Source organism: Pholis gunnellus (genome assembly GCF_910591455.1).
Source record: "Pholis gunnellus genome assembly, chromosome: 4".
NCBI classification, from domain to species: domain Eukaryota; kingdom Metazoa; phylum Chordata; class Actinopteri; order Perciformes; family Pholidae; genus Pholis; species Pholis gunnellus.
The window spans coordinates 23,882,547-23,895,231 of NC_136530.1; the positions used below are offsets into that span (position 1 = coordinate 23,882,547).

The following is a 12,685-nucleotide window of genomic DNA, read 5'->3' on the forward strand; positions in this document are numbered from 1 at the left end:
AATTATTTTAACAGAAGACATTTGTTTTTTTGTGAATTATCATTTCCGTTGCAAGCATTTATTAAATTAAATTATTGGTATTTTTTGGTATTTTCTCGATTTAAAATACGCCTCACTCTGCCAAGTTGAACTCCCCCCGCAGCGACCGCAAACACACACACACAGCGTTGCGCTATCGTTCTCATCTCAAGTGCCCAATAACCTACAAATACAGGAAATTGATAGCGTTGAAGACAGATTGTCTTTATTCGAAATGCCTTTGCTCAGCAGTTGAACAAAGAGCAGGAGGCATCAACCTTCTAGATACATTATCCTTTCCATAACATGACAGCTTTTTAAAAATCACCATCTTAGATGATAATACACATGTAACTCCTTGAATTGAAATAGAAGTTTTTCTTAAAAAAACTAAACAAAACAAAACAAAAATGACGCGGGTGACTATATTAGCACTGAACCACAGGTAAAAAACAAACAAAATAAAACATTTGGATGTAAATGATTATTTCTTCTTTTTTTGTGTGTCATCTTAAATAGACCGTCTAGTTTCATGTGCCAGGTTTTAGATAAATATAAACAATATGACCCGTATGTAATCCAGCCTATAGGTCCTGATTTTGACCACCTAACATTACGAGTGCCAAAATGTAGACTACTTAGGCCTATACAGGAAATAAGAACGCTAATTGTGCAAGCCAATTTTTTTTTCAAAATAAAAGAGTACCCTATATCAAAAAATCAACACAAACCAGCATATCGGCATTGAAATGTACACAATAAATAAAGTTAAAGGCCTCCTTTTTTTCTGGTTGCCATAAACGTTTATAACATTTACATTTCTTACAGTTCACAGGGCACCGTCCTTTACACCAAATCCCACTCCTTTGCTCAGGTCGGGAACTTGTTGAATTTCTGGAAAAGTTAGTTTGTTTTTTTCCTCCTTTTTTCGCCATAACAAGTCCAAGGCGATTAATACTGTCCATGCCTCTTTTTTTTTAATGGGGCGCGCTGTCCATAATATATTTACATGCATTTCAGTATTCAAATGAATTAAAAAACAAAAAAAAGTCTTGAGGGTTACATGGCAGCGGCATGTGCGGATGAATATGGGTCTATCCCAGTCTTGGTCATACCTGGAAAAAGTATGTAGGCCACCGGGGGCTGTAAACTCGACGCTGACCAGGCCGTGCAGTTGCACGGGACAACGTAGCCCGGGTTCGTGGGCGACGGGGTGGGTGTGGGTGTGCTGACTCGGGGCACCCAAGGCCGAACGCGCCCGTTCTGGTATCCCAAAGAGGACGCGTACGGTAAAGTGCCGGGGCTCAACCCGTGCGGCATCTCCGTCATCTTCTGGAGGGCGCTGGAGCTGAACTGGCTCGGGTCGAGGAAGGAGTACGGGGAGCTCGTGGGCGGCAGGAACGCCCGGACTTTCTCCGAGTGGCTCAAAAGGGAGTCTGCGGCCGAGATGGAGAGTCCCTTCAGGTGGTCGCTGTCCCCGAGGTAAGGCAGCGGGAAGACGTACCTGTCCTTCTTCAGCAGGTTCTTGGGCTTGCGTCGGGGTCTGTACTTGTAGTCGGGGTGCTCCTTCATGTGCTGAGCCCGCAGCCGCTTGGCCTCGTCGATGTACGGTCTCTTCTCGGACTCGGAGAGCAGCTTCCACTCGGCGCCCAGTCTCTTGCTGATCTCCGAGTTGTGCATTTTAGGATTCTCCTGAGCCATTTTCCTCCGCTGGCCCCGGGACCACACCATGAACGCGTTCATGGGTCTCTTGATGTGATCGGCAGGTTTTGACATCTTGGTTGTTGTTTTTTAAATAAAATAAAAATAAAAGTGTACTTTTTTTATCCCCAATGTTAACGACGAGGGGGAAAAAAAAGTTGTTATCGGGAGGAAGGGGAAACTATTCACCTGTCCAGATGCCAGATCTACCAGTCATGCCACGTCTGGGGATGTTCTGAGTCTGGGGGAAGAGGGGTGGGGGGTGGGGGGGCAAACGGCGAAAATGAAATAGAATCAAATAAAAAAACTAAAATCCAGCGAACCGGCTTTTGCTTTTCCCAGAGTTAAAAACACACCGACGCGTTCAAGTCCGGATACAACTCTCGTTCAGAACTGCAGCAGGAAACACAGGCGGAGGAAAAAACACATGTAAGATGTAAAGAAATCCACAAAGGTGAAAGCCAATGTTCCGCAGTCAGTTTGCTGGAGTCGTAAAAAAGTGCTATTTTCTTTTTGTTGCTGCGACACACTCTTCCTCTCTCTCTCTCTCTCTCTCTCTCTCTCTCGCTCCCTCTCTCTCTCTCGTGCGCGCTGAAGGTTTGTCGTCAAGCACCTGGCTTGGAAATGAGCGGAAGAGCGTGAATACGAGCCAAAAGCGGTGAAGTTCAAAGGCTGGGCTGGTTTGGTTCCCGCACGCAATCTGACATAATCTGCAGGGCGTTCACTCGCCAACCTGAGCGCCCAATCAGCACGAAGACCGGTTATTATAATACCTTCAACCACCCCCCCCTCTCCAAAAAGAGAAGAATTATATATATGTACATTACAACATAAACAAAGACCGGGTGGTAGTAGATAGAAAAGAAAGAAGAAGGATACAAAATAATAATAAGGAAAGGGCGCGTGGGGGGTGGGGGGTGTACTCTGTATCCCTCCCCGAATCCATTTAATGTAATGAATCGCAACAAACATGGACCTTCAACCTTTTCTTATTTTCCAGTTAAAACCTGACTTCAATCCAGAGAGGTGACTGTACCGTGCAGCCGATTTACTGCACAGCTTTACACAGAAATATATTGCAAAATACATATAGATACACCATAGAGTTATGATTTATATATATTTTTGTATTTCTTTTTTGAGTGATGGGATGTATAATAATAATAATGATACTACTACTACTACTAATAATAATAATAATAATAATAATATTAATAATAATAATAATAATAATATTAATATGCTCTTAATTTCTTGGAGAAATTTGAATGAAAAAACATAACATGGCAGATCCCTGTCTTGCTCAGAGACACTTCAGCAGCTGCAGGGTGGTCACAAAAAAGCACAGTGCATGTGAACGGGTTCAGCACTGGAAGGGACAAAACAAATTATATATGAAAAATATATTTTAAAAAAATATACAAAACATATTTCGCATCAGTGTTCCAGCAGGTGTGACCTTTTCCCCAGCATGTCACTCTAAAGAGGATGCCACAATAACTATCACAAAACTAGCATTTCCTTTATCGTGAAACGGCCTGCCAGGCGAGCACGCGGGCGCGCACAGTTAAACCCATATTGATATGTGAACTTGTTTGCGCGAAGCTCGCCTTGCGCAGTGACAGAATTACAAACACCGCGGAAATGTTACATCAACTGTAAACGCTTGCAAAGCCGCCATTGTGAGCCCATAATTGTTGCATTAGCTCGCATTGGTTTGACAGTGTGGTTTTAAGGAGGCACAGAGTGATCGTTTTAAAAATGCAAATTTCAATGGGGACCACTGCCTAATAGCCCTCGGGCTAATGTGCGTGATGTATGATTCCTTCAGCTGTGATTATTAAACGAAACACAGACAGATGATTTCTTTTTTTCTTTTTCTCACACCACCAAAATGCTGTGATTGGAGACATATATATATAGAGAGAGAGCGAATCCTATCAGTTACACTATAGATGTATTTAATAAGGTTGTCTTTGCCTGTATGGGCCTGGCTATATATACATATATGCATGTACCCACACGCGAATGTTGTGGACCACATCCTATATTGCAATCATTTCATCTTTCTGCGCGCGCGTGTGCGCGCGTGTGTGTGTGTGTGTGTGTGTGTGTGTGTGTGTGTGTGTGTGTGTGTGTGTGTGTGTGTGTGTGTGTGTGTGTGTGTGTGTTACACAAATAGGCTGCACACGCCACTTCAAAGAAATGCTTTAACATCACATTGACATATCTCTATTATGCGAGCGTGTCGAATTAATTAAGAAAATGAACAAGTAAAAGACTTTCAAGGCTGAAATGTGGCCACCTTAAAGCATATATGTATTTGTATTGAAATTTCATTCCGTACAAACAGGAAGAAGACGACCAAAGTCCTTTTATTTTTGTCCCACCAACCCCCCCCCCCCCCCCCAAAAAAAATAGGACGAAATGGAGTTTATTCTCCTGCCTTCTGATATTCCCATATTTCAACACCAATCTGTGTCTCTTTCTCACGCTCTCTCTCTGCTCCCCGTCTCCCCGCGCACGCATGCGCCAAATCGGTAGCTCGCAACAAGGAGATTTCCATCGTATCTCTTTTTACATACCCCTGAAATTACTGTGAAAAAAAATAGAAGAAGAAACAAAACCCCGTTTTTTGGTGAGGAACCCCCCCCCCCCCCCCGACCTACAGAACAATGTCGCCCACAGCTGAGGACGCCCCCGACTTTCCCCCAACACAAGCGCCGTCCGGATGCCTGCAATCGGCAGGTTGTGATGTTCATCAGCAACCACGAGGTAGTATACTGCATGTTCGCACTGTTTATTTCAGCGCATTTGTTGAAGTTTTTTTAAATTATGTCGTGCTATCTGTCGCTCAACAGCCTATATGCAATTTGACATGTGGCGTCTAGCAGCCATATACATACACCGGCTTCATTTTGAGATCAATGAAATAGATAGCCAGGGAATTATTTTAGGGGATGAGCCTCGTATACTCACGAGGGGATGGGGGGGGGGGGGGGGGGGGGGGGGGGGGGGGGTCTAATATGTTCCTTATTCAAAAAACCGATTGTCTAATAAACGCACGCCCGGAAGTTCCCTCGACAATTAGACGGGGTAATGAGGAATGCAGGAGGTTTTGATTTGTCAAGGGTTGAGGTCTATTTATTTTTCCAGCTGCAGTTTCTCTTCAGTTCGTGTCAAACATAAGCGTGACTATTTGACACAGCTATATTGTTGATACACAACATATCTAAATAATATAAAATAAAATAGTTAAAGCTAAACACTTCTTTACATCTGCAAACTTAAGGCATTTGGTGGATCTTCGCAATAAACAGAAAGCTAAAAAAAATAATAATAAGAGAGAAAAAAAGGAATGTAATATAACAGTATATATTCTCTGATGTGGTTTAGAAAAGGTCTGACAAAGTTTAAGCTAAGGGTCAGTATACATTATTATACAGCTAACAACTGGGGGAAAAGTTTATTCTAATCCATTAAAACCCCCAAAATGACTTATTGTAATAAACAACAAATTCAAAATTACACACAGAGACAGCGTTTGTGGCGCGCGAGACCCCCCCCCCCTCCACCACCACACACGCGCGCGCACACACACACACACACACGCACACAAAACTCGGATTATCTAAGGACACATGTCCATCCATCTCGCCTTAAAAAGTGAATGGGGAGCGGCCTGACACACAGAGAGCCTATTAGCCAACTTGGGCTCCCGTGGAGAGCATTGAGGTAAGCTCCCCCACCGTAACTGTCCATGGTGCTGAAGCAGTAAGAGGGTTTCTTCACTGCACACTTGCGTCCTCCCTCAAAAACTCTTAAAAGCTAGGGTTGACATTTCAATGCCTTTCATTGTATTTCCATCCCATTTAGTGATGGTTCTCTGAAAAAAATAAATATTAGAAAGACACAACTCACATGCTCTACAACTTTCCTAACTTTTTTTTTCTCACCAGCAGTATGTTTTTTAAGCCTATTTTTTTCCTCACAGTGTGGAAGAACTACTGCATATTTGGAACTAATACATTTTTCGCACCATGAATTATAATAAACACATTTTGTATGTTGTCAAAACATGCCCAACTGTCTGTCCCCTTGCTGTAGCTTCAGTATGGGATTCACTGTAAATTAGCAAGTGCCTTGTCAATACAGCATGTATTATAGCATTGCCTATTGTGTTGTTGTATCTTATTGTTATTTACAAGATGAATTGTTAGCATTGATAGATGGGTGACTTCATGGTTATGGACTATATTGGAGATAATACAGGACATAAAAGATGAGAAAAGGGCAAAAAACACACACAAAGTAGAGCAACGACAAAGTGCTTGAACCATGTGCCCCCTGATTGAAGGACAGTTTACTGGTATTTGTGCCAGCTGCAATTAGCCCGTGCTTTTTTATAGTTTGTAAATGAATCCACAGACCTATTCCAAGTATTGCAATCTTCTAACTAGCTCTCGTTGAAAATGTCACAATATATATGCAACACCTTAATTTTTAACGAACTCTGATGGAAATGAGAATGGTCGAAAAATGTAAGCGCACAAACATGCACTGAGACACAGCGTCCACTTGTAGTTATCATTAAAACATCAAATGAAATGTAATTCACTCATTGAGCAGGATGGTGCAACTGTGATATAGAGCCCACTCACTGCTCAGTTTCCTCTTTGAGAACATGTTCAATTTGAAAACAGAACCATTTATCAGCTAAGGTACACAACACCAACTTCTTTCAACCATGTTTGTAGAAAGTATTCTGTCCGCTTCATTTATATATTCACACGCTAAAATACTGGGTGTTCATGGTCAAGACATGTGTCCCCTGTTTCCATGTTGTCCCCGAAAAAAGGATGTCTTTCAGCAATTAAATAAATCTAAAACTCAAATTCAGCTCATTATAAAATAGATCTTTTTACATCATCCGCTTGCAAGTACCATTCATTGACACTAAGAAGCAATCGAAACAGAAATGAGCGGTGTGTGAGATGTATTGCCAACATGGGGCATACATTACAGAAAACATCCATATATATATATATATATATATCATATCTTTGTGGTTACAATTTATCAGTAAGATAGAAGTCCGACTTGAATAAAGTCTTTTAAAATGACTAAACTTAAGCTGCTCTCTCTTTTATTCTGGATAGTACAGAGCAGAGCAGAAAAAAGGAAATGTACAAAGGTTCAAGGCATCGGGTAAGAATGAAAGGATAGGGGCAATACTTCAAAGACCACGAGGTGCACATCACACAATTATACAATACAATTAGGATTAAAGGGGCAAAAGAGATAACAGGAGATAGGGATAAATTATCACAAAAGGAAAGATGTGACTCTCTCCTGACCTTCATTAAGAGAGAAAAAACTCATTTAGAGCTGGCCTTCCTTGCAGGGGGATTTGAGCCTTTCACATGAGACTGCGACTCACTAGATAAGATTTGCGGAGTATAAAAGAGAATCTGAACTACTACTAAACAATAATATAACATGCATATCCAGAATAAAATACAATAAATAGTCCTGCATCAATATATATAAATCATACATATATACATTTTAATAATTGTTAGGGAATCGGACACATTTTTGACAGTTTCACAAAAAAATGAGTTTCCTGTTTTAAAAAGTGATAAGGTCTAAAAAAAAGCATCCGATAAACATTTTGACCATAGTGCTGAGATAATGAAACAATCAATGTAAAATTGATCTGTAAGCGCTGCTTGATCAACTTATTCCCCCGTAGCCACAATACTTCCCCACGAACAATACAACAAACTTTGAAAAGTTGAACAGATGAAGATAAGTTGGCTAATCGTCCTCCTCTGATAAAGGCACTATACCCTGTTAACCCAATACAAGAAGATCCGTCTCGTCTTCACAGACTGAATGCTTGTGCCGTCCCTTTCAATTTTCCTCCAAGACATTGCACATCTGCTTTTGGCTGATGATGTTTCAAGAGTGTGATCAACAAACTTGTTTTCCTGGGTATGGGTAACACCTTGATCCCTCAGTGGAGCTACAAAGATTAGCATGTCCAATAAGCATGCCAGGCCCAGCGGTTCAAGGACTAGAAATCTCTACTGTCTCTGTAACGGTTACACAGTGCAGTGTAAAGATGGATTCAGATTCAATTAATGTGAAGTCTGGGTGACTGCAACCACTCAAAAAAAAAGTGCTACTAAACCGAAGCGTTCTCACTTCCTCCAACTCGTCAAACGCTCGGCCAGTGGCCCGAAACTTCAAACTATGACGCACCAGGTCTAGTGTCAGTGTTGCAGGTGTCGGGGACAACGTGTCGCATAGCATTGTAACAACACTTCCGTCTTCAAAGAAGGTTAAGTTCAGGCAACAAAACCAGTTTGTTAGCTTTGGGAAAAAGAGTGAGGTTGACGTTTACTCAACTGACAAACGAGTCGCGTTACTAGCGACTCACTCGAGTCATGTAACTAATGACACTAACGACTACCCGTCAACGTTTACTTCTAGTGTCACGCCGGACACGGACAGCAAACCCCTGGACGCAAGTCCCGTGTTTGTTTGACCCTTCCACCACCCTTTCCACCCATCCAACGTGGACTATCTCTTTATACTACGTCAGTTGCTCTGACTGTCTCATGATGACGAGGGTTGGTTTAGATTTGAGCTGGATCAAAGTGCAGTGGGGCACTGACCAAGAGTCGGTAGTTGAGGAGTTAGGAGTGAGATAATGACTGTCTACACCGACCACAGGCCCCACTATACCCGCAGCTATCAACCGCACCTTTGTAGGTATAGAATTCTGCACAGATGTTTGCATTCCAACTGCAATTTAGAGTTTATTCCTTTGTAAATTTGTATTCCCACATTACTTGTGGGAATACAAATTGTATTGTATGTATAAATTGTATTGTATGTATAAACTCAAGGTTCTGAGTACTCCTACATCTCCTTTGTGTGTTGTTGTGTTCCCAGGGCAGGAGAAAGAAGTAGATATGGGACAGTGTCCGCTTTAGCTTTTTTCACTAAAGACTTGGAAAAAAAGCTCTTGTCCATGTCCAAAACATATAGCCCTGCTTCAAAATTCTTTCAGGTTTTCAGAAGATCACCAATGTTTGTCCTTTCAAGTTCCTGCTATTGTCTGATTCAACTCCCCAGGTCCCAAAGCAACACTGCAACCACGCCTCATCGCCTCTCAGCCCTCCTACAATGTCCACAGCCTTCTGAGGCTGCACTGCTGAATCTCCACACTACCTTCTTGACCGGTGGTCCCAAAGAATGCTCCCGGATCCTTGCTTGCACATCTTGGATGCAGATCCTATTACCAACTTCCATTGGAGTCATCCCAAGCCACCTAAGGACATTGAACTCCTTGCGAGAAACATGCCGTCCTTGGGAGAAGAGTTCCTGTCATGACTGTGCCAACGACCACACCTTTACCTCTGTCTTCCTCCTCCGTACCCGAGAGGATGTTTATGCTGTAGATATACAGGTCAAGAGTTCTGTGGGTCAAATGAGTTGTCAAATCCAGAATCCTCGTCTGTACCTCCTGAGCTCTGGCACACGCTTGTTTTTGTGGTGGCGGGCACAGAATTCTGACGGGTTTGGTGCTGAGAAAAGGTCCTGAGGAGTCGATGGAGTTCTTCTTGAGTAACTCTCTCAAGAACATGATTTCCAGTGTTGTGTTAATCACTTAATGGGTTCATTTTTTGTGTTGATTTAAAAGTACATTTTGTATATTTTATTCATATATTAATCAGTGTAATGTTATACGAAGCGAGAGGTAATTTAATATATGCCATCATGGCTTAGAAAATAATGATGTACAGGATTCAACTCTGACAACAGCTGGCTCTCAACTGTGATATTATTCACTGTTATACTACATTTTGTATTTGGAGAAATTCTCAAATTAAATAACAGCTGTTCCTTTAAAGTAAAACGGCCATGATAAGAACCTATGACACATTTATACTCACTCATTAACTCTTATTATAGCCCAAAGCCATATCTCATCAGTGGACATAATTTGTCTGTTGGAGTGCGTGCCCAGCATTGACATTCAGGCTCTGTACTTTATTATAAATATGACACAGAATATTGTGAAATATAATGTTTTGATTAATTGGATTTGGTAGTTGTATTACAGTGTAGATACCCAGAGGTAAATGTGGCATTTACTGGGAAAGCACATCTTTTTTTTATCTCTCACCACAGGGCTACCAGTGCCTCCACTGAGTCTGAGACTTGATCCTCAAGACATGGCTCAAAGCTCCCGTGAGCCAGGTGATGAATTATAAACCCTGGAATTGAAAATCAATATTCTACAGTGCTTCTCCTGAACGTCTCACAATTATACATATCAATCAACCCCCCTCTTGTACCTTTTCTCTCTGTTTTGTTTACAGGATCTGCAGTTATGAGGTGGGACAAACAGCTGCTTGAGGAATCGGAGCTGGACTGTAGGTATTGGAAAAAAACTCAAACACAGACAACTCGAATGTGAAATAACGTAAAAGAGACATTTGAAAAATGTCAAAGCTTTTGAGGCCAGACAGACTGATGGCAGAAAAAAAAAGAAAATTCTACGAATCTGTATCAGCGAATGATTAATTAATTTGAGTTGAATGATCTGTTCTAGCCTTGTGAGATATCACTTCCCATTTCTTTTTGCACGTTTACAGAAGATCTCATGAGACCGCCAGTTCAAAAGACGGTTCAATTTAAGAGTTCCCATCGGAAACGGTTTCAGAAAGTCGTTGCCATACGTTGGGGCTTTGATGTGTTTTAACTATCGTGATCTTGCTGTTCAGAGATGGGTAAAATAAATTATGTTCATTTTTCCATTGTATGTGCTCTCTCCTTCTTGACTTTACATTACATTTAAAATATATTACCATAGAAATATTAATGTAAAACTTAGATCTTTGTTAGTTATATACAGCTGCATCAGAGTGAGCGTATAAGGTAGTGCGCTAGTGTATATACTGTCTGAAATAATTATATTACTACAAAGAAAAGCTCTACTCCTGACTGTTATCATATCATTTTGTAGAAACTGACCTTTTTTCCTGAAAGATAAAGATTTTGATTGGATCACAGCTATGTGTTAGTCTGTTGAGCTTGACCTCCATCACGGCATAGCTGGAAGGTGAGTTGGTGTCAAAGAGTCAAAGAATCTCCTTTCAACTCGGCAGGTCATTTATTAATGAAAGAAAAGATTGATTTCCTGTCATGTGCATTTGTTCCACTTTTTTTTTACAGCAGTTGTCTTCGGCTCTCGTTGTGACCCACACGTTGCTTTCTACCAAGTGTCACATTTAGATATATGCATTGGTATTTAGATCTTTGATAGCTGTTTATTCAAAAGCAAACAAAACTTGAAAAGAGGATATAACCTCGACTCAGAACTCTGGAGGGGTGGACTAAGATTGAAATTGGTCTGACTCTCGCTCTCTCTCTCTCTCTCCCTCTCTCTCTCTTGAATTGAGGGTCCATTGTAGTGCGTCAAACAAAAGGTTTTTTATCAGAGGCTCTTAATGTAACCCCCTCCCCTCACTCTCACGGCCACCAACTCGTTCTTCTCTTCCTCTCTTTTCTCATTCATTTATTCCACTGTGTGTGGAAATAGGCTGGGCAACAATTAATTTCAGAGTGAATTCAGGCAGGATCTATTACCCCTCTCTGCCTCTATTGCTCTAATGGAAATCTATTTCACTTCTCTTTTGTGTCCAATATAATTTAATGCCCATTTTATTAATGGCCTGAAATAATTACGGAAGGCTTTTGTGATTCTTGAGTATGTTTCATTTAATTGTGTAATAAATGTCTAATCAGGGCTCCCATCTGAAGCCATTATGGCATTAAAATTAACAATTACGCCACAAATGTCTTGGTGAATGCGTCGGGGTCTATAGAAATCGTTGCTGATAACAAGACACATATAAATCATTCATGAGAATTTTTTTTCAGAGAAAAGCGGAGTGAGAGATAGGAGGATGGGAGGGAGAAAAAAAAGAAAGTGGGGGAAGAAAAGAGGAGAAGAAAGAGGCTGAGTTTTCTTTATTCCATTGAGAAACCGGGGATGGCCAAAAGATAGGGCATTTTAAAACTGTGTCACCCTCTCCAGTTCCTTTCTTCCCCTGTCTCTCTCTATCTCCCTTTAATTTGCCTTCCTCTTTATTTTTGAAGTGACAGATTTCACTTTGGGAATTCATTAACCGTTAACTTGGGCGATAAAATATCTATCAGGCCCTCTGCCCGGTTCCTTTGCTAAGCTGCGTGGCGCTCCGGTTCAACGTTGTGGGTGACCGAAGGCAATTAAAGAGGCTTCACACTCGCTCACTCTCCCAGTGTCACTTTCTCAGTGAAAACAGGAAGGCTGCTCAACGTACCAGCAAGAATTGTTTTCTTAGTAGCCAAGTATACAAATTTCATGGTGTGGGGAAACTCCATCTGCCGCGAGAAACCCTCGTCAGTCCCTCCGTGTCATTTCCAAGCTAATATACTCGATTGGTTTTGGTGAATCTATTTTAGCAGCATAAGGTTTTTGGCCTTCTTTGTTCTCTATTACCATGATGCACAAAGGGCCTCCCGGGGCAATGGATTGGACCCTGGTCCCAACCAGACTCTTTCAAGTGACAGAGTCGAGTAGAGGGACTTTGATGTCGATGACATCTCTTGTCAATAAGAGGGGTTGATTTTGTTCTCAATCCAACACCCGTTTTTGAATTGTGCAATCTTGGATAAGTTGGTTGATATCAGCCATCTCTGACTCTGCCTCATCTCTGCTGCTGGAGATCCAATGATTCAGCCACTGGTTAGTCAAATACAGCAGCTCCAGCACAAAACGAGTATGAGCATGCAAAATGTTTCAATAGCTCACATGCACTGCAGCTGTAAGATCTGTATGTCCAGCTTTTTGGAAAAAAAAGTGATTTTTTTTGTATTGTACGAGGCTCTTGAAGTCTTTTCATTA

The 12,685-nt window shown here is 41.4% G+C and overlaps 1 protein-coding gene across 1 annotated transcript; it reads right to left on the minus strand.

The window, feature by feature from the left end:
* Nucleotides 1-222: 222 nt before the first annotated feature.
* sox14 (SRY-box transcription factor 14) lies at nt 223-2,317 on the minus strand. Its single transcript, XM_079158068.1, is given in 3 exon segments — nt 223-1,230; nt 1,232-1,272; nt 1,275-2,317. Coding segments are annotated over 3 exon segments (714 nt in total). The 5' UTR covers nt 1,795-2,317; the 3' UTR covers nt 223-1,077.
* Between the last annotated feature and the right edge of the window lie 10,368 nt (nt 2,318-12,685).